The sequence below is a fragment of the Melopsittacus undulatus genome, chromosome Z (genome assembly GCF_012275295.1).
Source record: "Melopsittacus undulatus isolate bMelUnd1 chromosome Z, bMelUnd1.mat.Z, whole genome shotgun sequence".
NCBI classification, from domain to species: Eukaryota; Metazoa; Chordata; class Aves; order Psittaciformes; family Psittaculidae; genus Melopsittacus; species Melopsittacus undulatus.
This window is the reverse complement of record NC_047557.1, coordinates 91,275,831-91,302,398: the sequence shown is the minus strand read 5'-3', so window position 1 is coordinate 91,302,398 and position 26,568 is coordinate 91,275,831. Positions and strand designations below refer to the sequence as shown.

At 41.1% G+C, this 26,568-nt stretch overlaps 1 protein-coding gene across 1 annotated transcript; it reads right to left on the bottom strand.

The window, feature by feature from the left end:
* Window positions 1–376: 376 nt before the first annotated feature.
* On the bottom strand, window positions 377–26,568 carry LRP3 (LDL receptor related protein 3). The gene is made up of 7 exons (XM_005152382.3): window positions 26,443–26,568; window positions 21,427–21,474; window positions 15,636–15,774; window positions 7,428–7,636; window positions 6,077–7,163; window positions 4,785–4,917; window positions 377–3,874 (listed from the first exon to the last, which is right to left on the bottom strand). Exons 1-7 carry the CDS (start codon window positions 26,507–26,509, stop codon window positions 3,062–3,064), a joined length of 2,496 nt encoding a protein of 831 aa, XP_005152439.2. The 5' UTR covers window positions 26,510–26,568; the 3' UTR covers window positions 377–3,061.

Here is a 26,568-nt window from a genome sequence, read left to right as displayed (position 1 = left end):
ATGGTCATAAAGTCTGTCCAATTCTCTTCAATACAGATAAAGATTTCTAACTCTGTAGGCTAAATCTCTATCAACACAAAATAACCTGGCCTCCACCCTCTGAAAAACGGCAGAATAGAGCCAGCGGTACCCTCCAAAGCAGACTGGGAAGGTGAAGCATCAGCAAAACAAGCATTGTCCTCAGTGAAGGGAATGGGAGGCTGTACTTCAGACAACTATTTTTAACCACCTTAACAGTCACACATTTCAGGGCTTCTGCCACCCTTCACATTCATGTCCACACACTGAGCTGGGGTTGGCACATGCAGAGTCTAACAAAGGCACAGTGTAATTTAGGCACCTTATATCTTTGTGACAGTCAGAAACCCACAGTCTCTGGGCACATGAAATTTTATTAAAAATGAAGGGATCCAAACCAAGAGCAAAGTATGATGATGCCCAGCATCTTACTTGCTTAGTATCATTGTCCAGGAACCAGCAGACACTGTCAACCATGATGCCACACATGAACCACATACCTGTACATTCATTGTGGTAAAATTTTATGGGTAAATGAATATATACAATGCCAATAAAGAGCATAAAACCTGAAGGAGAAAAAACAAAACAACAAACAACACAGCAGGTAAGTAACAGAGAACAAGTAGATTTAAGGGGTGTTACAAAGTCAAATACAAGCTGGCAGATGCCAGAATTTCAAACAGAAACATTCTCCATGTTTTAACAGCAGTAGAAAAACACAAGAGAGTCACTTTTTCTTTAATGCTGCCTGTGAGCTTCTAATCTTCTTAAACCAGCATAGGTATTCTTCTCTATTCAGTGAGTTTTTTAGGGAGGGTTTTCTGGCTGCTTGAACAGCGAAGGCTTGTATCTTAAAAACCAAACCAAAATGAAACCAAAACAAAAAGCTATCTTAAATACTTTTCTTCTCCTTCCTGTCTACAGAAATGTTTAAAGAGTGCAGAAAACCATTATTAAAATAACAACAATTTTAGCAAGTTTATTAGCTGATTAACTTTAATTATATTGTGGATTTTTCCACTGAGCAAAGGAATGGAGCAATGAGATTTTCCTGCTCATGCCTGGCATAGCAGCAGTTTCCCACTTTTTAAACTTCTGGCTGTAATTTTAAGAAGTTCTGAATATAAGGAGGCAGCTTACATGAAACAGATCTGGGGTACCTTCAAGAGTGGTTGGTTCACTGCTTGATGCTTACAAGGGCACACATAAGCTATCACAGCCTTTCTGGTTTCCTCAGGTATTGACACTGCAGCACTCTCAGTGAAGACCCTGAGATTTCTTCTGCAAAATTAATCAATGAAACCAATTTGCAACTGAAGACACGCAAAAAAAACCCAACCCAAAACTAAACCAGCTTCAGTTTCATTCTTCCATCCTACATTCCAGTAAAGCCAAAGTCCTACTCCTTGTTCTTTTCAAGGCACTCCCTCAAAATGACTCCTAGTAAAAAATCCAGGTCAAAATATAGTCCATCTAAAGGAAAAAAAAAATCTTTGACACTTTGATGTAAACATAACCGTTCACTGTGAAAGCCTGTTTGCCTTTAACAGCCAGGAGGTGCTGTGGACAGCAAAGCCCAGGTCCACAGACACCAAAGTCCATCTCAGTTTTACAAATTCAGTTAATAACTTTGGGCAACTTGAATTCCTACTGCAAATAAACAAGTTTCTGAGCAGAAGAGTATTTACAGGGCAGCAGCATCAACTTCCTTGTTAACTCCTATATAAAACATTTTAGTTTGTCACTGTGTCACAGGGGAACTGAAGCAGAGCTTGTGTTACAGCACAGGGGAGCCTGGCCAATGCTCCAACCATCACAACGGCACCCAGTTACCACACAGAAATGTCCTGTCATTCTGCACTGAGTCACTGCTCGTTAAGCAACATCACCCTTCCTCCAGGTAAGTAACTTGCTCACATTTAATTAAACTCTAGAAATCCAAAAGGTGCTAGTTTACATTTAAGTACTGAGCAATCCACAGTGTCTACTGTGAAAATGGCACTCACCTACATCAGTTCTTAAGAAAAGCAAACAAAATACATCTGCACCTAGGTGGCCAATTTACAAGCAAATTTGTGATGCAGATTTTAGTTTAAAATAAATCAGAAATCTCCCCTGACAGTTACTAAATGCTCAGTGCTTCCTTCTGTAGCCAATGGGAGCTGCGAAAGCATCAGGACCCTTTAGGGCACTCCCAAAGTGGTGCAATCATAAAGTCCCTGGAAACAGACAGGAGGAGGGGAAAAAGAAGGTTGGGAGAAAGCAAACAATTCTCCAAACTTCACATCATTATACAGAGAATTTAATGTGACAACACAAAACGGAACTATCACTGCAGCTGGGGTTCACTGCTCTCCACTTACACTGAACCCTGCTAATCTCTCCTGCAAAGCTGTAGCAGGTGACACACCAGATATCATCCTGGGTATTCTAATAGAACCTTTGGTTTTAGCAGATGCTTCAAGGTACATTCGACCATCAAAACATTTCTGAAAGGAGCAAAGAAAGTCTGCAATTTCTATGAAGAGGAAGCTGCAAAGGATTTTATTTCCTTCTAATTATTTGTAATTAAAAATTATTATCTTCTACTTAAATGACGATGTCTAAAAAAGACAATGTTATTTCTAGTTCAGTACTCAGACTGACAATGGTGCCTGCCCCAGGTTCCAACAGAGTTCACCCTAATTTCAGTAAGACCACTTGAAAAGCAATGAAACACTAGCTCCCTGAATGCAGAGTGAATAAATGCACAGAAGAATTATCAGAGGATGGAAATGCCTCCAAACTGCAGGGACACATTCTTGCTATCCTAGCCCCTGACATCACATACTGGCCTACTTCTGCATCACTGGAATTTCAGGAATAGCAAGGAAGACAAAAACTTGTCTCATTTGGTCACATACTGTACTCCCTGCAGGATTAAAGCACACTGGTTTTAAGAGAAAAAGTTGAGAGCATGTACATGCCATCTATCCCCAAAGTGCACTGTCATATAAACAATGAACTTACAAAATTTACAGAGCTGAACCAAAAATTTTTATTAGCAAACCAGTAAAGATTCATCATCACTGGTATTGATTTCAGAGAGGGGAGAAGAGGACTCTAACATTGGCACTTCCACAGAATGGCAACAAGCCGCATGAACACCCAAAGGCTCCTCCCGGTACGAGTTAGAGCAACACTGGTTTTGTCCATCCACTTGGATATGAACATTCATGGGGGTGTCTGGATAAGCAGACTCCCACCTTTTTAAAGGTAACCTACATGGCTCTTCACTCAGTGGATGACTTCTACTTAAACTACTGTCCTCTCGGACAGTCCTCCTAGATGCTGACCCTCCATGGATCGTTTCTGTAACACTTTCAGATAACGGATCTCTGAAAGCCTTTCCTGAATCCCCTTTACTGGACTGCTTAAGCTCACTGCCAGAGGTCTCAGCACCTGAAGGTTTACCAGGACATCCAGCCTCAGGCTCTGCATGTGCTGCTGTGCAAGTATTCAGTAAGACAGTTGAAGGCGGTGGCTCTGTGCTTTCAGTCTCTGACTGCAAGCTGCTACATGCAGCTTCTTGTAGGCACCTGGCTTGACCAGGGGCATGTGCCTCTAAACTAGGTCCTTCAGGAGAAGGGGGAGGACTTCGAATAGTCCCAACAGCACGATTGATGATTCCATCACCCAGTGTAGTCTGTGAAGTGCGGGCAGGTGTCAGGAGCGGGATCTGTCCTCTCACCCGAGGTCTGTGGAAAAGTCTGTTCCAGAGCCTGCCCAAGCGCCGCCGAGACGAGCTCCGTCTTGATGAGTGTCGTCTCATCTGCCTCCTCATGGCTGTTCGAATGTTCTGCAGCACAGAAGCCTGTAACACAGACGTAACAAACTGTGATTTCACACATACTCAAAAGACTTCTCCTAACCCTGTTCTTTCTACTAATATCTCCACCTAACCAGAATTCTCAGACTTGATCCCCACACTTCCTTGTTAAATGTCAGTTTTCTAATGAACTATGTAGGAATATTAAGAACAGCTCTACCTATACTAGAAGACTCTCCCTTAAAGTGTTTCCTTCATGAGTTTAAGCTCTGCCCAGGAAGATGCTTCACTCACATGGTCAGACCACCACTAAACAAAACAGACTGTGGACCACTGAGTCCTCTATCATTAGCAATAGCAGAGGATCCTCAGCAGATGTTGTCTTGATGACAATAGCAGAGAACAAGGGGCAAGGCAAACTACTTTTCCATGTGAGTAACAAACTGTAAGTGCTTTATATCACACTAGGAACTGTATCACAGTTGGACACTTTCAACAGGGCACAGGAGATTTTTGAGAACTCAGCAATGAAACAGAAGAATGACTTAATGCTTCCCATTGTAATATTTTTGCAAATGGAAAATAATCCCAGAATTTCCCCAAAATACTGCTAGAGACCTTACTTTCTTATTGCTTCAGGCACATTCACAGTTTCAGCTTGAAAAGCCTTTTTTCTATTTACTTTCTGACCTTTGTTCATTCTATCTTGATGTACAGCAAAATAGCATGTGCTTATCACACCGCTGTTCCTTAGCAAACACATTTAATGTGTTCAAAACTACTCAGCACCAAGATATGTAACTGTGGTTCTCCAGCTCCAAGTAAAATGTACATATTTTTATGTAACTTCCATATAATGCGCACAGCTACTGAAAAAAATACATTTCCAGATTGAGTCTATCTAATTTATACTAGTTTGGCTTCTGGTAGTTCATTGGCACTGATGTCTCCATACCTGTGATGCATTGTACACAGGGAAGTCCTCAACTGGGGGGATAAGTCCTTGTGCAATCAGCTGTCCATAGGAAGGTGGAGCTTCCCGACGCACAAACTCTGCCTCCAATCGTGTCATCTGGGTCTCAAATGCTCTGGAAACAGAACCAGTGAGAAAACGTGAAAGAGAAGTAACGGGGAGTTTGTCCTCCCTTGCTCACATTAACATATAAAAACACTGCACAGGGCTCCATGCTAGCAGCAAAACCACAAATGTTCAACCAGGCTCCGTGAAAATCTTATCAGGATGATAAAATAAATAAAAGGAGTAAAAATACAGGATATAAGCATCAGTGAATCAAACCCGTGCAGTCCTAAGTCAGATTCTGTGGCAACCAACGTTATATCAGCTGGCCAGTTTACACCAGTAACAGCGGCAATGTGTTCAGGGAGGGCCCAAAGGTTATTTTTGGACAAGCCAACATTAAAAGGAGCTGGAAACAATCACACAACAGAAGCAGCTTGCAGCTGCAGAGAGCTTTGGCTGTGCTGCCAGAACCGAGGCACCCAGGTCTCCAACACAGCATGGATGCTGTTTTCCAGCTCCTTAATCATGCAGATGTGATCAGGAACGAATGTGAAGCACACTGTGCTAACACATAACCAGTGTCAGCAGCACTGCACAGAGCTGCTGCCTATGACAAGAGATGGGCATGAGAAGTCCCTTATGACTCTCTCCAAAAGGGCAGAATCACACCTGAGCAAACATGTAACAAGCAGGCACACAAGCACACACACTGTCCATACAACAAAGCATACAGTACCAGGAAAAGGGGCTATAGCTCACAACAATGGGAATGGCAGAGGTTAACAACTCCCATCCAGAACAGGCTGCACTGCTGCAGGACATGGCTTTAAAAGAACTGAAAATTACAGTATTTGGGGAGGGGCTAGGGGTTACTCAGTTCAGATTTAGCAACAGTTCAGCATCCAGTTTTTGGCAAGGGCAAGTGTTGGTTGCAGGGGGAGGAGTGGGAAGGGGAAATTACTCAAAGCAGTTTTAAGTTGTATGCAGGTTCTGCCAGGCGGCATAGTAAGTGTGTATTTCTCATAGATCACACATGACCTGACATTCCCCTCACTAATTCCAAAAATCTTAAACTACTCTTCTCTATGTCTAATGTAGTGACTGCTGTTTAATTGTCATGAGCTCCTTGGATTGATTTCACAGTATTTTCCAAGTTCTCTGATTAACAATTAGCTTTTTTTTTTCTTTAAACAAAATGGGAAAAAACACCACAGCAAGATGCTTACCTGTACTCCCTGGTCCTCAGAGAATACAATTTAAATGCACAACCCAGTGCTATCACCAGTAGCAAGCCACACACAAGACTCCCGATCAGAGCAGCTGTGATGACCTTCCTGGGAACAATCACCAGGCAGTTATGCTCATCGCTTCCATCCTGGCAGTCTTCTTGACCATCGCAGCGCCAAGTCTCAAAGATGCACAGATTTGTCCCACAGTGGAAGTTTCCTGGCTGGCAAGTAAAGCAGTTTTTTTCATCTGAGCCATCTGGGCAGTTCTTTTGGTTATTACAGCGGTCAAGTACTGAGTAACAAAGCCCACTGTTTCCTTCACATGGGTATTCGTTCTTCTGGCAAGCAGGACAGTTTTCCTCATCCTTGCCATTTGGACAGTGCCACCAGCCATCACAACGCTGCTTGTCTGTGAAACACTCCTCATCACTTCCACAAGGGTGTTCCCAAGGAAGGCAATAGCCTTTCACCTGATAGGTTGCATTGAACCCATGGCCAGTGCTTTTAGATCGGGCATGGTACGATACAGTGAGCTGGCCCTTTGATGACTCCACACTCACAGAATGCCTGTTGTTGTGGTATGAAAATGTTTGCATTAATTTATCACCTCTCTCTTTGATGCCATCATACACCTTTACATAGTCATTGTAGCCTAACTGCAAATCAAGCTGCAACAGAACATGTCGATTATCCTGTGTGTCCACATACCACGTGCAACGAAGGTCTGATCTGCTGTGATCAGCACGGAACAAGTCTGGGGAAGCAAAAGATCCATAAAAATTACCCAGTCTTTTGCCACAGGAAAGATCAGGACAATTATCTTCATCCGAACCATCACTGCAGTCCTTAACTGAATTACATCTCAGCTCGTTCATCAAACATTTGGTGGAGTGGGCTGCACTACACTGGAACATTCCTGAGGGACAGATGCTGGACGGAGGCTCGGTAGGAGGGACAGTGCAGTTTCTCTCATCCGAGTTATCACCACACTCATCCATAGAATTACACTTCCAGGTACTGGGAATACACTTGCCATTCGCACAACGGAATTCATCTGACTGGCATGCAGCTTGACCTATCTTTCCTATGAAAGAGGGCAAGGAGAAAATTGTCAGCATCAAAACTTTTGGAACCATCTGATGGCACATCTACTACCCTGTGTGTCACAACTCTTCAGCCAGATCAGTACACTTCAGGAATACTGTTAAAAAGTCAAGTGGAAATAGTGTCAGTGTTACCACGCTAGCACCTTACAGTCATCAAAACTGGCCCAAGACTCCAGTCAACAAAATCTACTAGATTTGCTAGAGAATGTGTAAGTGAAGCAAATAAAACTGTAAGGTTTTACCTCTAATGTAAGAAAGGCGAAATCCCTGAGCCTGTCCTGAGCTTGCTGCATCTGAGTGAAAAAATATCCAAACATGGTCCCTTGCAGAGATGAAAGATGGAGGTATGGAAGATCCACACACTTTGTACTCTTCCCTCTTGGAAGATGGGCCGATCATCAACCAGTCCATTGCACACTTCTGAGAGTCTTCCAAGTCAAAGTTCTTAAAACTGGAAGGAACAAAAGAAAACACAGTTACAAAGAGGACATGTACCTGAAACAAAGCTAAACAGAGGAAAAACAGGCTGTGACAGCTTTCTGCACCGAACAGTGCTGACATACACACATCACATTCAAAGAAAATGAAACACCCATAGTACTTTGAGTACATATAAACAGAGCACTTTAATTCCACCAATTTGGAAAAGCACCTATATTATGGGCATAAACAGCATGTCAAGTAGCTCCAAAGACTGAAAGGATGATTCCTCTTTTCTCAGTCCTTAAACAAAACTGCTTCCTAAAATACAGATTTGAGTAAAAGCAACATTCCAGAATACATTATACAGAAGGTGGATTAATGTCAGCATTAATATTTTCAACCTTAAAACTATGAAACTATGGGGAGACTCCTGTCTTGGAAAAAGAACAATAGGGAGCAGTACAAAGAACCCTAACGGGATAAATACAAGAGAAAAATCAACTCTTCATGCTAGGGAGAGGGCAAAAAGAGAATAGGACTGCAAGAGGTGCAAATGGAACTTGAATTCTAACACCACTACTTTTTTAATTCAAAGACTAAAATATTCCATTTCTGGGAATGCAACCACAGAGCAAACAAGCCTGTAAACTTCTACTGTCAAACCTCTGGCCCTTCTGCTGGCCCAAGCCCACTGATTATTCAGTAATAGCCTACCTAGTGCAAAGAAGTGCCTTGATTGTTTGCAGAACACTGAACACAACCATATAATACTCCTTAACCTGTAGCTCAGGAACCATACATGGTATTTGTTGTCTGATGAAACAGATTACATTTGCATTCAGTAATCTGCTATGACAATAGCACTGCACAGAGAAGCACACTCATTAGGAAAAGGCACATTCTTCAGAACACTTGGAAATAAATTTTGGTCCTCTTTCATCTAACTCAGCCACACAAAATCAACTTGGCAGAAGTGTGTGTGTACTCACTGCAAATACCTACACAGAAGTTTCAGAAAGGTTCAAAAGCTGCTGCAAAACACAGACCTCCTTCCACAAAGGACTTTTCACAAACATTAAAGATAAATTCTTTGAAAAAGATAAAATGGAAAAGATCATTTCCCGATATCACTATGCATTTACAAAAGGCTTTCAATGCCTGCCACATCTTGCCCTTTGAAGGTGAAAGGGAAAGAGCAGCAACTACTTAACTAGCCAACTCATTCAAGAAGATCCAGCCTACACATACTTCTAGGTTGTTCTAAACATAGCAGCTTAGTAACTCTCAAAAACAAAATTATCAGCAAGAGTATGTGAAGTAAGAGAGCACTGAAAGTGTTAAGTTAAAATGGAAATTAAGATGTCCAACAACATTTGTACAGGCAAGGACAATCCACCCAGAAATATGTCCTTCCTCTTTTCAAACTCATTTCCTCCCACATGCTCTACGTATCTTCCCAGATGGGAAGACGTATTCCCACAGCACCTAATTCTTTGATAGAAGCAATCACATTAAGCTTTTGAAACCAGCATATTTTGCAAGGAAGTTCTAGACGACTGTGCAGACTTTGGGGATAAGTATTAGAAATACCTATCTACCCAACAACAATTTTTTCATAAAAGGGAACAGTCACTAAATGAAGAAATGGAAACTCAGAACTGGGAGGCCACAGGGAATGGCTAGAAATTCTGTTTGTGTGATATGAACAAGATCATTTACTAAATCTTACTTCTATAGTTATTTTAGATGTACCAGGACAAATCTTCAAGCACTAAAAATGTGTTCACCTGTTTTATCCCGTTCCCAGCACTCCAGCTAGTCCCACAGCCACTCATTTTCCCCACTCTGCTGAGAACAGCTACTTATGTCTATCAAGTAAATAATTCACCCACAGTGTGGTTACACAACAGACTGCACACACCCAGGGGAAAATTTGCCTATATAATAAGCTGTCTCTCCCTTACATTAAAATGTATTTCTTTCAAGGAAACAAACAAATAAACAAACACTTTCCACTTTCACCTTGAGAATGCAGTATTGAAGATTGTTAATAAAGGGTGCTTTGGTTGGTTAGGGTTTTTTTTTGTTTATTATAGAGGGTATGGAAAAGCAACAAACTTTAATTCCACCTTCCAAAGCAGAAGCACAGGTGTACAGAGGACAACTGCTTTTCCTGAGCATTGGCTTGTGGATCTGAAATAGATTCAGAGCAGAATCCCACACTTCTCCACTAAGAATTCCAAGCTTTAGCCACAAAACGAATTGAGTACATGGGTAATAAGGCAAAATAGACTTGCAAGGAAGTACCATCTTTAACAGCCTCCCTGAAAACTCCATGCCTCTCAGGGATGCTCAAGCTACTGACACAAATGCTTTGGTATTTGAAAAAGGGCAATACAGAACATTCACAAGAATAACCTATTTTTCAAAAACAATAAACATCTTAATCCCAGGTGCTTAGGAGTTTCAAACAGCATAGAATAAACACCATTTCTCTGAAATACAGATGTTCTAGTTCTGATGTAGAATTATAATAGAAACTGTAGCATTTACAAAATTTTCTAAGAGCAAGAGCAAAGTCAAAGCAATTATGAACTACCTCATACAAACTCATCAGCAGACGTATTTTGAACAAATCTGGCTTTCACTAAGGCACTGTCACTCTACTCCAGCATCTTTTTAAGTTGTATTGTCTGCACCAGGAGCAAACTTTTCCCCATTTAAATTGATGGTGATCTTACACACAAGGCCAAAAGCCATCATTTGAATGCGCCATCAACCAACCTCACCACAAAAAAATCACTCCTCTGTAAAGAAACATGAAACAACATGAATACATATATGTGAATGTATAAATACATAAAATTGGGGTTTGCTTTATAATGCATTTGCAACAACAAGGTTTTGCGTCAGAAATTTCTGCCATACTAATCTGACATGAAACAGCTCACTGATTATTTTACTCAAGAGTCCTGAAGAGTGCATTCAACCTTTGCTACTTCAGATCTTTCATCAGCTGTAATTAGATCCAGCACAGCTGCTGTTACAGTCTTCTGAAGAATAATTTAATCCTGCTACTCACAAAATAGAACACAGATACATTTACTTACTCAGTTGAACGTCCTCACACTGAAATGCAAATTTTTCTATCAAAGGCATTAGTCCAGTGGTTTGAATAAGTGAGGGTACACTGTGGAAATAAGGGACAAAGTCTTGTGCTCCTGCTGCTTGTAGGACTGAACAAATATCTTGCAGTCTTTGGAAAAGTAATGAAAAGTACTATCTGCAGTTACGGTTCTTGAGAGTGGTCTCAGACCATTTGTATCCTGTAGTGATAGGACAAGGGGTAATGGGTTGAAACTTAAACAGCAGAGGTTTAGACTGGATATAAGGAAGAAATTCTTTACTGTAAGGGTGGTGAGGCACTGGAATGGGATGCCCAGGGAGGTAGTGAATGCTCCATCCCTGGCAGTGTTCAACACCAGGTTGGATGAAGCCTTGGGTGATATGGTTTAGTGTGAGGTGGCCCTGCCCATGGCAGGGGGGTTGGAACTAGATGATCTTGAGGTCCTTTCCAACCCTAACTATTCTATGATTCTATCCTGAATCCACATAATTTTCTGTGATTAAAATAAGAATCAGAATCAAGATGAAACAGAGAGTACTAGTGGATAACCAAAATCTCACACAGCACCAGTCTATATTGCAGTATTTTTTAACATCTTAGGCAGGGAAACACAGGGTTTGGGAGGAGAAGCAAAAGATGGGACCATTCAGTCACTAACCCCCTCCAGCAAAGAGCTCTGAAGGAGTGCAATGTGGACCCAGAGGTGCATCCTCCCATGCAAGCTGCAGTGGTACACTGATATATTGAGCACTTAGAACTGCAATCTTAACAAGCACAACACCCATCTCTACCGCACAGAACACCCTTCAAAAGACTTTGGTCCTTAGGCTATTCTCACTGTGTATCTCCAACACAATACAGGAATCAAAGAGGAGATGTGCAAAAGATCAAAATTATCAGACCAAATTTTGCAGATTTTGTTTCTTCTGACAGATGCTATTCAAAAGCACTAACTCCAGTTATCTTGGTTTTGGAATGCCTCTTCCACAACTAATTCCTTTTAAAAGGTCTCCTAATGTTATAAAAAAGTATAAGAATATTTTATTAAACACTGGAAGCATTCAGGCTCTAAGGATCAGAACAAGTCAATGTGAACTGACAAATGCAGCACTACATCGTTTTTTACAGAAGTCTGCAGAAATCAGTAAAATAATCTGATCTTTTCTTTCAGTAGTATGACACCAAGGAAAGGTTACCTCATCAGGGCTCCAGAATTTAACAGAAAACTACAGGATCAGCCCTATTTATATCAGATACTGCCTGGTTTACTCAAGTGACGCAACAGGTGCCAACAATGACATTTTTCCACTAACTGACAAACCAGATTATCATAAATACACATTAACACTCTAAATGTGAAAAAAATGTGCTACCTGCAAAACCCAATGCATAGCAGAGCTTTCTGCCATCTGCACTGAGAAGCAGTAGCAGTTCAGGGAAAAAAAGTACTTCCATAAATAATGTAGGGAATTCCCTACAACCCTTTTAGTAGTTTAAGCACGAGCAACTACAGATTCAAGAAAAAAAAAAAAGCATTCTTAATAAGTGGAAAAACGATAAATATGGGATATAAGATCTGAATGAAAGTAATTAGCAAATAAATAATAATAAATAAAAAAATACCCCCCAAAAAAAAACCCAAATCTCCAAATATGTGCTTTGCTCTAAACTAATTTAAAAACTGGAGAACAAATATTATGGGTGGATCAGTAGAGCACAGTCCCAAAATAAAACAGACTGGCCAATTAAGCAAGAAAAGTTACTTCTATTTGCCAACCCCTCACAGCAAGTGCAGCCTGTGAACAACTGATGACTTAATTAGCTCATTAAAAACTTCTACTTAACCACTGAAGCACAAGGACCTGGAAGTCAGGAAAACTCTATTCTATTCCCAGCTTCCAAGCACCAGCAAACTGTAGAACCTGAGGCAAGAGACACAGGGTCTGTTTCATCAAAGGCTCAGCCATGCAACTGAATGAAATAAATGGCTATTATGAGCTTTTTCCAATTAATGTCAAGTTCTGAAACACTGTGAGTTTGGTAAATAGACTATGAAGCAGTTCCTTCAATTCTTCATACAATTACAGACCAGCAAGCCTTTACAAGAACAGGCCTTAGTTCTACTCAGAAACTGAAAATCAGATGGTATCTGACAATTCCTTTTTTCAAAGCAAATGCCATGAATCACTGAAGTGAAAGCTAATGAAGGTGATCCTCCCCACCTCAATTAATAAGAGACAGCTTGAGTGGGTCATTAAGTAGATCACTTTTCAATACTGTTGTCTTAAATTCTGGGCATGGAGAACATTTCACTCTCAGCCCCATAAATGCCTACATTAAAACGCAAATCATTTATGCTCTGCCCTCGTCGGGGTTAATTACAATCATCAGGTAACAGCAACTGCTGAACAAAAATTATTTTTAACCTTTTTCTCAGATATGAGGAAACATAAATGTATAAAACCTGTAAAGGATGGTACAAAGGCAGTTACTGCATATGACATCTTTATCTGATCTTACAGAGGGGTTATGTAGTCCTCTGTGAAAAACAAGCATAAAGACAGAGAAAATAGGTGGGAAAATCAAGTCATTTCCAAAACAGTAACTGATTGATTACCTGAACTTAAAGAGATACAACAGAGTCCTGGAAGACAGTGGCTACACTCTTGCTCCCAGGAACCAATAGCACCATTCCATCAGACACCCAACTTGAAGAAAGTACTGAAATGCGCATAATTAACAAAGAGGTATAAGCACAAAGAACATGTTTTTCCTGTTCTTGTGAAGTCTCCCTCAAGGATTTCTAAAAGGAAAACTATAAAGCAAAACAGTAAGCACAGAAATAAGAGAATATGAAGAAGATCAATACACACACAAATAAAGCAGACAAAGCTTCTGAAGACCATGCCCACAGAAGCCAGCATATTATACCCACATGTAGATCTGGACACTGTTCTATTAAAGCTGATGAATAATAGATTTATAAAAAATGACCACCAACTGCAGATGTTTTAGAAATCAAAACTACTTTCAATTGCAATTTTATCCCTCAATGACTCCTGCTGTACCTCAAATATGATACTTATATAACGTTGCTGTCTCAGTGTCAATGAGAACTCAAGATTAAAGGAAATGTATTCAGCATAATATAACATAAATGAGGTGGTGAGTTTTTAAAAAAAAACTTTCAAAATCCAGATGTTATCACAAGAGCTGTGTTTGATTTTCCTAGGAAAATTTAAAAGGCTACTCTTATGTCCTTATCAACAAACTGTTAGGACAAGCATATCCAACAGTTAGGAGAAAAAGATGTTTGTATTTGAACCTTTTTTCCCAGTTTGCCTAGGTAAGTCAGCTGTTTCTTTTATGTCCTTGGCATTCTGAGTACAACCTTCCAAAGAAATCCTCAGATGCTATAACATCTTGCATTTCATACGCTGGAGTGAGTCATTCCTTGTACATTTATAGTCAGAAATGTAACACCACAATGCTACTCCCCAAGATGTAAACACATAGCTCCCATTTTTTGCATCTGCACAGGAGGGCAGGATGTGGTCCTTTATCCTGTGACAGAACACAAACCCACCAAGAAGAAATCTTTCAAGTCATATTGCTACACACACATCTAAACTACTCACACATTATAACCAGTTTCCGCATCTCAGTCTCTTTAGCCTCTGTTACACTTGTACTTCCAGAAGAGAATCCTAATTCTATCTGGGAGCTTCGAGACATTCTCATAGCATAAACTGCAGTACTACTCTCCAACTCAAGTCCTGTGTCTCATCTGTATGCTTTCTCAGAGTTTCCAATAATCTCTGCTTTGAAACAAATTCCCCAAGTCCAATACAATTTAATGGGGTTTAAAAGCATGTTGCTATTTATGGATCTCAAATGCTGGCAGGTATCTACTTCATTACTTCTGATGAGTAGTTCCAGTTCCTATTTTGAACTATGGATGGTGGAGCCCTCCTATTATTCCATCTGTGGCAGATTTATTTTTAATTGCTGAGCATCTGCAGTTGAAGAGGTTTGCAGTCCTTTTAAGCAGCTGAGCAAAGAATGAGCAGATGGTGTCAAATACAACAGTACTAAAAACCAAACAAAAACCCCTTTCCTGGGTTTGCTTATTTTTCTTTTTTTTTTTTTTTGAATAAGAAATTCTTGGTTGGAGAAGGACATTACGTTTAGCACAGAGAAATTAAACACATATGTGCTACGCTGACATTATAGCCAAAACATTCTTAACAAACCGTTTATAATATGTTCTAGTCTTTTCTTTAAAGTATTTTTACAGAATGAGCTGAAATTGTACCACAAACACTAACTATTATTTAATTCTGTTGGAAATAAATATTAAGCAGAAAAGCATGTGTCTTTTAGTTAACAAGTAACAATAAGCAATGACTATCTTCAACTGTCCATTAAACTGAATGCCATTTCAAGACATTACAGAAAAAGCCATTTTTTCTCTAAAAATTTTACAGATCCCACTGAGGCTGTTCCAGGTTTTATAGCCTTCACCTATTCCTGTTTATAAGCAATGAAGAGAAAGGTCTATTTAACCTGAGTAAATATATCACTGCTTCCCACCCCCTCATCTATCAGAGGTGGATGAAATCTCACACAGGTATAGTGAAGATAAATATATTAAAAGACTACAAGTGATTTGTGTGTACAATAATGGATGTCAGAAATAGCCTACAGGAACAAGACACAGTGGAACATTTTTAAAATGAGAGGTGCCCAGTCTGTAGTCATGCTTCAGGGTAATCAATTTTAGCTTCCTTTGACCATCCAGTGGCTCTGACAGTTTCATACCAGTATATCAGGTAAGAACTCACATTTCGTTTTATTTCAGCAAAGAAAACATTTACCTCTGCATAACATGAAGCCATACCTAATTGTTATCATGTCTCCATGATCTCCTTGAATGAACCAGCTGCAGTTCACAGCTGGAGGATAGTTCAATGGCCAAGAAGGACTATAGATGACTCCCCGTCTCTCTGTGTGCTGTTCCAGTTTTCCACTGCAAGCAGCTGTTAATAAGGGGGAAAAAAATATTATTGTTAATGCTTTGCCTAATCAACGATTCACATTAGCTACAAGAGCTTTCATTAGTTTCTGGGGATTGAAGACAAGTGAGAGTCAACAGTTTTATCTTCTTACTGCTTTCTTCCCTGCCCTGGTTTTTAATTAAAACACCCCCTCTAAGTGTAGGTAAGTGTAACCTGCATTTCAATGCAGGACCAATCAATAACCTTGTATGAATCTACCACAGGCTACAATCAATGCTACTGCATGGATCTGTCACGAGGATGTAATACAGAAAACCTTCTTACCAGCTTCCCAAAGCCTGGGTATGTCACCCAGCAACTGCAGAAGATCAATATTCAATGTAAAGTATCTAGATGCTCATTTTATTATAACATGTTCCTGGACATGTTTATTCTCCTCACCATATGACAGACCTGAAGAGTTTGTAATGGCTTAAAAAAAAAAAAATCCCAACAAAAAAGTAGACTGGATTCTGATGTCAAATGTTTTCATTGAATGTTACTGAGGACTCTAAATTCCTTCTGAATTACCATAGATAGGAGAAATTTTCCAGACAAAGGAGCAAACAGGGCTAAATAAAGCTCAGTATTTCCAAAGCACTTTCAGTTCTTCCTATGGAAAACAGCAGGCTAATTAAAACTACGTTAAATAGTTGCAATTTGTGATTAAGCAATTCAAAAATGAAAGTAAAACGTTCCAAGGACAAGTGGGAAAGCTGTTCTGATGGGAAAATGTACTCTCTGCAGACTACAAGAGGGGAAACTCTGTAATGCAATGGCTATTCTGAACATTCTCCAAAACTATTTTTAAAACAAACTACTACCTAGAGCATGACTTGTGGACTGCAGCTGAATATTCCAATTTTTGACAGAAGCTTACTTTCTCATAGCTTAAAAAGGCAGCAAGGAAAAAAAAAAGGCTGGGCTGCCTATACCTCCCATATACATGCACCGAAAGGTATTGCATCATAAATCACAGATTTCCAGTATTGCTTGAAATTCAGCCACAAAAATGCATCATTTTCGGCTCACAGAAGGGATCAGACTCAGCTGCACTGGAGGGCTGGGGTGAGAAGTGCTGGCAAGGCTGCCTGGCTGCAATCGGGTCAGGTGGCAGGGCTGCCTGCAGAGCTCCTGGCTGGGGACAGGCCAAGCTGCAGTATACCCCCACCAGTAAATCCATGCCTCGCACTACGTTTGTTCACAGCAAGCGCTTTTGAAGTGAGAGCCACAGAAATATAAAAGGCAGGAGGTGAGTAACTTACCTGAGGCAAAACATAAAAAAGACATTATTTTTACTCTCCAACTAAGACATTCCACTGAACATATGCATATAATTCCTACTAGTTTCAAAGGCCACAAAAGCATACAGAATACACAAATACAGGAAAACATCTCTTTTCCACACAAATATTTTGCAGTAAAGCAGTTAGGAAAAAAAACAAATTATTTTTTTATCATATTTCTGGTGGAAAAATACTGAGATGCAGATAGTTACAGAAATATAAAAGCAAACGGAAGATCAACAGGACTTTTCAACTATCTTTCTCTGTTTGTTTAGGTCTATAAATGTGTCCTCCACACACTTGCCACTACATCAGCGTTATCACAGCAGCATAAGACAACCTAGAGCTAGCAACCATATAAAAGGAGCCAGAAAGACCACATTTGGTAACTGCCAGATTACTAAAACTTCTCAACAGGAAGGAAACAAAATGCACATAGCAGAAAGAGCAAATACACTAGACAGCACTATTCAGAGGCTTCCAGTAGCAGCTCTGCAAGTACTTCTGTTCCCCTTGTACCAAACTGTGTGCTGGATTAACATCCCTTATTCATAGTATATGTATTAGAATAGAATCACAATTAACACCAAGCTTATCTTGGTTTCCATTCTGAAGAAGTCCCACTGACCTGCTGGTGACTCCACATGAACACTTCAGTCCCACATCCATCAGTGCAGTTAGGCAGAGCTATTATTCTCCCAAATATCTGCTTCTCAATTTTAAGATGTACTTACAAAGATCCTGGGCAGCAGTTATTTGGAGTATCCCAGCTCTTTATTTTTTTTTTTTGTTTAAGTAAGATCACTAGCATTTTTTGTTTTGCAATAATGCACAGTTTTCTAATTGGTAAGCGGGATCTGATGTAACATGACAGTTCAGGTTCTCAGAAATGCTTTTACTTAATAGCACTGCACACCTGCTACGAACATGGGATATGGGAAGAAGAACAGACGAAAGACTTTCCATTTCAACAGAAGAAATGTAGCTGTGAAAACCTAAGGACATAAGCAAAATAAGGGCTAACACTACATGCCATTTTGGGCAGTTCATCTGGCAATGGTCATTGCTGTTCAATGGTTTTGCCCCTCTGACATAAAACAAGCATTTCCTACTTGCCCTACTCAAAATTAAAAGGACAGCTGCTTTGCTCTTACAAAGGCTCTTGATTTGAATGGACCTCTAATCTGAATTCATACTGCCAAAACGTAATTCCACTATATTAAAGGATATGTCCACAGTTCCCGAAACCTCTTGGAGTGAACTGAGGACATACACCCATCACCCCCCAAAACTACTATTATGTTTACCCAAAACTCACTTAGCTGCCCTATGCTTCTGATACATTTCCCACCAATGCTCATAACTACAGGACTTCCAATGTATCAGTAGATCTCCTTCTCAACACCGCCTGCCTCTACCCCCTGTGCGCTGACCACTGTGTGGCAGACAAGGTGAAGTGCCCAAGCACCACTTTCAGCAGCTGTTCTTCCACCTACAAGCATTTTCAAGAAAATCCTGTACTGAACAGAGCCTTCAGTGCTGTCAACAAAACAGAAAAACCACACAAGGGCACACTGCATACTGCTGGGGTTTCAGTGGCAGTAAAGAAGCCTTACTTCCCTCCTCAGGTCCTGGCCATGAAGTCTGCAGAATCACATACGTAAGTACCGCATTACTAAGCTGGGCTTCAGGATGACACTGTGAATCCTTCGGGAAAATAAACAAAAGCCTTTTCAAATTGCCAAAACATCTAAAGGAAAGGGAAGTCTCTAAATAGAAAGGCACAGTCCTGGATTCATCAGGGACAGCTCACAGGAGTGGTGACAACATTTTTTCAACAATGGTTCTCTAAATCTCTTTCTGTAGCCTTTCTGCACAAACCCAGAAGTGAAAACTTTACTAAAAGCCACAAATGGTTTGGTTTCCACATTTAGGATTACTGAAGAAACAGAATACCAATCCTTGGACTGGCAAACCAACCCACTAAAAATCTCACCGAAATAGTCCCTTTAAAAAAAGATGAATTCTGAAGACAGAAAATAATGAGATTTTTATAGATTTTTTAAAAAAACAAGCCAAACTTCAAACAAATGCCAGAAGAGGTTTCAGCTCAGAGTTTCTGTCAAGCAGGCATAAATCTTAATAAGGCTTTTTTTGTAATAATGAAATGGATTTCTACTGTAAACAGCAGTAGATTCCCCCTTCCAGTTAAATACAAATATATATGCCACAGATATACTTGAAAGTTTCCAAAACTTTACATGCATGAGATTGCTCCTATTTTCGCAAAAGCAACTATAGCAGAACAGACATCGGGCTCCAGCACAAGACTGCATTGGGGCACTAAACTGTTCAGGAACACATTTTCCGACAATCCCAGCAAAAAATAAATCCTGCAGTTTCACACTCTTCTGCCCCAGGGTCTGCCCCAGTCCCACAGGACACAATGCTAACCATCTGCTCCAGGATAAAGGATGGTCTGCACCTGCCACAAGGAACCTTCCCTCACAATTGAATGCTTAGTGATACACACTTCCTCAAGTAGCTATCTCAGGGTCAGCAGGAAACTCTGAGTTCTCCAAATCCTCCCTCAAGGAGAGCTTGTACAAGTTGCTTAATGCAGATCCCTTACAACAGTGAAAAGACAAAAAACATTTAAAGCTCCCCTCCACTACATCCAGTCTCCAGCAGGCTGCTTCTGCCCCGATCGACAGAACCAGCAAAGGCACAGCCCAATGGTTCAATGGTTCAACCCACTGATCTGACAAAACCTGAGCTCACGCTCCACTGGACCAATAAACTGAACTGGTTCACTGCGAGCCTGGGGAGAGGGGGCTCAGGGGGAGGACTGCTCATTGGCAGCAGCAGCAGCTTTTCTAGTTAAAGTTGTACAAATACAGCCAAGGTGGTGGCTTGACCTGTGCTCTTCAGAAGTCCTTATTTCTGCTATTCGCTTTCTGAAAAGAAACTGCTCTTTACCTCTGATCTCACAAAGATCACCTGTAATAAGCTGCTTTTGTCAAGATGTGGTTAGGATAGAAGCATTCCTCCCAGCTTTTATCAGGGCTCCTAAGGAACATCTCCTGCAAGGCAGGGTCATCTGACTTTCAACTGTACTATCCTAACCTGTTATCCTTCAAGGCACAGGCAAGAGAAACTACACATGGATCACACTATTGCAAACGTTTTACAATCATTTTTCTCCTCCATTCCAGTTACACTGTCAGGAGACAAAGTAACTCAAAATTGTATCAAGAAAAAAAACATGAAGGCTGGAGTACACTGAGGGCTTCCTCATATTTGAAAGAATAAAAGTCACATGTTACAACTCTCCACTTCTAGCAAAAGAACATCATTAGAAGGAAGCAAAGCCAACTGCATGAATTATTACATATTTCAGGCAGAGGCAGTACCACCAGTTTAGACCAGTCACTGTATAATTACTTAATTTGTAAACTAACATGCCACACAGCCAACAGGTGCCAAATGCCATCAAGAGACACAGAAAGCATCCAGGCAGAACAGGCTAGGACGTGGAAGACATTCTGCATTTTTAACAATGAAAGAATGGAAATACTATGTTACAAACAACCCACATCCTACATGGTTCATCCACATTTCCCCTAAACTAAATGTAAGGAAGTTACTTAATCATAAAATTACTACATTTTCCTGATTTAAACCTTCTCTCAGGCCCCCATGTTGACTTGAATGCTCAAGCTCCCACATTAATCAACCCATTGCCTTAGAATTATTCTTGTGTTTTCCCACATCCTCTTCTCCTGTTTCCCTTATTTGTTTTTTCTGCTTTAATTTAACTTGCAGCCTCTTTGGGGATAAAGTATGCTTACCAATGAGACTGGATTGACAGGCACAAGAGGGCCCTTATCACCAAGAGCACCCTGACTGTAATGTTCCTGTAATGTCAGCAAGTCACAGTACTGCTTTAGAGAAGGAAATGACACTAAGTGCTGCGATTCTGGTTGAATTTCCACTTTGACATTCATGAGACATTTTTAACATTCTTGGTTTTGCTCCTCCAGGAATGGGCCACTGTCCATTGCTTGATATTCCCAGGCACAATGCCTAAACATTTTCCCCTGAATATATCAGCACATGCTACAACCTTAGCCTCAAGCTTATGACTTTTATTTTTCTAGCACAGTGACACTGATGAAGTCTATAATCCTAGGAAGACTTAGAAGTCCTAAACTTCCTAAAACATCACTGTTATTCTCTCTCATATGACAAAGGTCACACTGTTTTAATAAACAGTGAATTTAGCATGGGGAAGAAACAGTAACAACTCAAAAGAACAGTAAATACAAATAAGGAAAGTGTTTCTTACCTAATGAGGTAACAGCACTTTCTGTTTTCCCAGTCAGGAAGAGATTCACTGTGTAAAGACAGAAAAATAATGTTCAGACAGGTTCTAGCGATACAGGGCAGCCGTCAGCAATAATGCAGCTCTAGGTGTTTGCTGGGTATTACTATAAATGTATTGCAGTCTTCCAGCAAGAACTTTGCTTATCTACACAGGCAAGTCATGTAATCAACTACATGTAATTATCCTTCACTGAAGCTCTTAAAAAAAGAAAAAAAAAATCAACACAATATTCGTTTAGTCAAATATGTTACCAAAAGAAACAACTGGTGATCTCTTCCATGGGATTTTTCTAATTGGGGAAGACAGAAGAACAATTACACTGAAACATTCATCATCACAGCTAGTCACTTCACCTCCTTAAATGGTGGAACATAATTAATGAGATTATTATCTTTAAATACATCTTCTCTGAATAAAGCAAAGTTTGTTCCTCTCAGGTAAATGTCACCTTGAAAATAAACTGCTAAAGCTAACGTGATTACTTCGACTAATCAAAGGCAATGAAGCTTTCAAAAAGGTCCACTGGTAAAATCAAAACAGGATGAGGTGGTGCTTGCAACACACATCTGACTTACAAATTAGTTTCCAAACACTCTCCACTTTCTCAGAAGTCTCCCCTCACAGTATATATTATTAGAGTGATCAGGCAAGAGTAATTACTGCCAAAACAAAATTTCTCCTGTGTCACTGTTGCACAGAGGTCAGTGTTAACATCTAGCTTTATATTAGCTTCCATGAAGATTCTTTAAGGCACTTCTCTAACAATTACAGCATATTCCACTAATTGCTCTCATTTTAGCACTATTCTATAAAGACAGCCTATTAATGAAATGACAAATGTTTAAAAGGGCTAGAAAGGTTTAAAAGGTTACCAAAACTTAATTTACAACATTCCATACCACTTTGGCTTTATTTTGCATGTGTAAAGTCCTGAGTCTTTTTATAGTCAATCTGTTGGCCAGCATTTAATAAAAAACATCATAAAAAAAAAGAACAATAGGAGAAGAGAGGAAGAGAAACCGTCCCTGCTCCCCACAGTCACTTGGGAAGCTGCTGCCAATTAACACTATTTATGTCTCAGAGTAGCATGTAGGAGCTGGGGGCCCCCATTGTCTTCAACACTGTCCAAACACATCCTGAAACAATGACCCTTGCCCTGACCACCTTCTGGTATAATTGAAACCAGCACAAGATGAAAAAAGTGCCTACCACTAAAGGGGTGAAAGAGGAAAAGCTAAAATCCCTTAACTTGTCAGTTTGGCAAACCAGTCATGATTTTCAGTCAGTAGTGGATGTGAATTATCACCAAACTGCATGCAGTCCATGTGCCTATAGCAGTTCTTCCCTGACTTATGTCTGGATGTCCAGTTTGGACTTTCTCCTTCCTGAAGCCAGAGCTCCAAGAGCTAGATGCAGACAGCGATTTCAGTAGGCACACAGACTGCTATGGACCTTGGGCTGAGGCCAGGCCCTGCAAAGCAGGGAGAATGACTGCTCCTGGCATCACCCATTGTTAGAGGGCTTCAGGGCAAGTACAAGGGCAGCGACTTCTCACTCCTTCTAAGTGGTTGCAGGGTTGAGCTCTTAGTAATGCACAAGGGAAGGAGCAGCATACTTTTGCTGTAGCTTGAGAAGAAACACATGTTAGCTGCAGCTTTCTGTTAATAAGCATTAACACACTGTTCAAAGGACCTTAACAGCACTGATTTTATTACATAATTAATGTACAGTGACATTTGTTATATGGTAATAACAATGTGCCATGTAATGACTTCCTTTGTTTCACAGCGCCATCCTGTTCCAATAGGTCAGTAAGCGCACCTAGGAGTAACACTACCATCCTGCACCAGGAAACTGCTAGGCTCTGTTAACTCTTGCTCTGTGACAGGGTATTGCGTCTGTTTGTGACAAACCTTGGAACATAGCAGCAACAATGACACAACATTGTCCCACATGGTACTAAAGTACCCTTATTCCTGTAACCATAGTAATATAAACATAAGAAGAAATTAAGCAGTGATTAAGTCACACATTTCTTTTTATGAAAACTAAAGATTCTGTTCTGCTCCAAAGAAAGTATATGAATATTCTCTGTGTAACTGTTATCACCACACCTGAAAGAGGTGTTTTAAGATGCACTGTACGGAAACACCTGGGTGTGTACAACCATTTTACAACCTTTCTTCATGTTTCCTATCCAAGTCTTCCTGATAGCAACAATGGAACATGAGCGGCCAAGCAGAGGTTCCCTTGCATCGCTGGTGAGGGGCCCCTATGACCTTTAAATGGACATAAGTAGCATGAAGACAAGGAGCATCACAGAGTGGAATCAGCCAGCTCAGAAGCATGTTCCTTTTTTCTGAGGACTGTGTCAGGCAGCCCTAGTTTGCAACCAGAAGGACAGTTCGAGGCAGCTTTGCACGCCAGGCCTGGCAGATACCTAAGGAACACAACCCAAATATGCTCTTTTACCTCTGCAAATGCAAAACATCTTTTGGCTGCTGTTGCAAGTTCCTTGCTCTCATTTTCGAAGTCTTTCACACTAGGAAGTCAGCAGTCAAGAACACTCTTTAAACAAAGTCTAGGTTTCACAACAGGTACTTTCCCAGCCACTGAATAAGCTCACGGTTTCCAGTATCTGTTTTCCTCACTCTTGGTCTCACTCAAGACCATCAAATCAAACAAGAGTGCTGTAAACCAGTATATATCCTGAAGTACTCAGCTCTCAAAAGTGTCAGAGGCCCAAAAGAATGCCCAGCCATTCAATCCTGGGGTTTTTTGTCTCTTATCAAAACAAAATCTAATGAAAATACAAATAAGGGAGAGACCAGAGGTATATTAGGAAGTTTGCTAGATGCTTTTTTCCTTAACTGTTGGGCAGACTTATGGGAAAGTCAGAAAAAAACAGCAGTGGTTCAGTCGACTTGAACTCCCCCTTAGGGAACTTACTGTGCCATTCATTTGGATTGCTAAATAATTCTCAGGGTGAGGTTTTCAGCTGGGAAAGCGGTTATTTGGATCTAAAGGGAAATTTACATCTTGGCATATCCAAACCAGACGACAGCTACCAGGCTTTTCCCACAGCCAGGAGAGGCAACAGCTATGCTGTTTTGATTACTTCCTATTTGATGTCCTCCACAGCTTCTTAAGAACGAGAAACAAAATGGCCTCCTGACAGAACAGTTGCAACAAGGGTTCCAGACTCTGGAGCAGGAGTTTATGGACAAGATCACATATAGCAGTGGTCAGTGGCAACGCATGGATACAGACACCAAATACCACATACAGCCTACAGGAGAGCAAAAAGTAAAAGAAAAGAATGGCAAGAAGCAAGAACCAGAAGTAAGGATGAAAGGAAAGGACAGAGAAGCAGGAAGTAAAATATAAAAACCCTTAAAGAAGCAGCAACATTATATTCTTATGGTTTCACTGAACCAGAATAGTTTACAAGCTTCCCACCTCTCATGTTTCTCCACTTCCACTAATGTCAGTTGTGCAAGGCATAGGAATAAAACATTACAGGTGAAAATGACAGCCAGACAGTAAAATTCCAGGAGTCATAGAAAGCAGAAATCTACTAAACTTTCAATATGGCATTACCCACAGCTAAATACAAGAACTGTTCTCACTTAAGCTCTGGAGTTTACATAATCTTTTATTACCTTATTAGTCATTTTAACAATAACCATTCTATTTCTGTTAGATAACAAAAGCTTTAACAAAGGTCTGACAAAGGTCAACAAATAAAAAAAGCAAGAGATATGGCAGAAACTTGCCTAACTTTAAACAGGCAACACAGCAGACATTATTCTCATGCTATGCACATCTCTGACATCCCTTTAAGAGCCCGAAAGAAAACAGTCGCACTAGCTAGAACGGATGTTCAAACTGTTTTGTAGTTTAGATAGCTTTTTACACTGCACTTCCGTTAATTAAAATAGATACACTTCAAGTAACCAGAGCAGCTTTCAAACTTCAACTTCCTACATTTTCTAGGCAAGCAATGATGTTATAAAAAAACTCCACTTCTACAAAAATAGAACAAGCAGTCTGGCCACAGATACCCACTTCTGATGATTTCTGGAACAAACAGTAACTGTCATTTGGGATTGTTAAAAATGAACTCTAATCCACTTTATTAGCATATAGCTGTAGTTTTCAGCACATTCGAGTTCGAGGAGCTGTCGCAGTTTACCAAACAACTGTCAGGACAGTTAAGCGCAGCCCCAGCACCGGACAATGCCGCAGCACCAGAATCCTTCAGCACACACAGAACGAAGCAGTCAGCTTTAGTAACTCCCCATCTCTACATGCCCCTGTTAAATACGCCGGGCCTTTCTCTCACTTTTTCTTGCCATCGGTGTCAAGGCTTCCCCGAACAAAAACAACCTTCCTTGACAGGAAGGGCTGACATCACGTTGCCATAACTTAGCACCTGCTGCGAAGTAGAGCTGGGAGCGATCGCTTCTAGCAGAAGGAAGGGAGAACAGCCTATGGCAGAGAACTGGTGTGTGTGTGCGTGTGTATGTGTGTGATGTTTTCCACCCTGCCACGCTGATTCGGAGAAGTGACAGGCTGGCGAGCAGCGCGGCCGAGAAGGCGGCTCGGAACGGGCCGGGAGCCGCTGCCCACCCCGCGCCTCGCAGAGTTACAGCCAGGGGAGGGCACCGATGATGCCTTATAAACTTTTTTTCCCCAGTGCTGTGCGGGGTTACCGCCGCCGTTTCAAAGCCAGGGGCATGCCGCTGGTTTCCGCAAGGCTCCGCTCGGCCTCCCCACTGCCAGGGACAGCGATCAGGGCGCCCTGAATAACCCGCGGCCGCGCCAGCCCCGTCTCTCTGAAAGCGAGTCCCGTCCCGTTCCCCCACCCCGGTAACTTCCCGCACGGCCGCAGGTATCAACCCCCCCCAACCCCCGCCCCGCCCGCAGCCGTGCCCGGACATGCCCCGCCGCAGGGAGCGGGTGGCCGGCACTCACCCAGGCAGATGGCGGTGAGCGGCACCAGCGCGCCCTGCCGGAGCTCCGCGGCCGCTGCCTTCTCCATGGCGGGTCGGCGCCGCTGCCTGCCCTTCACCGCGAGGTGGGGGGGATCCGCGGCAGCTC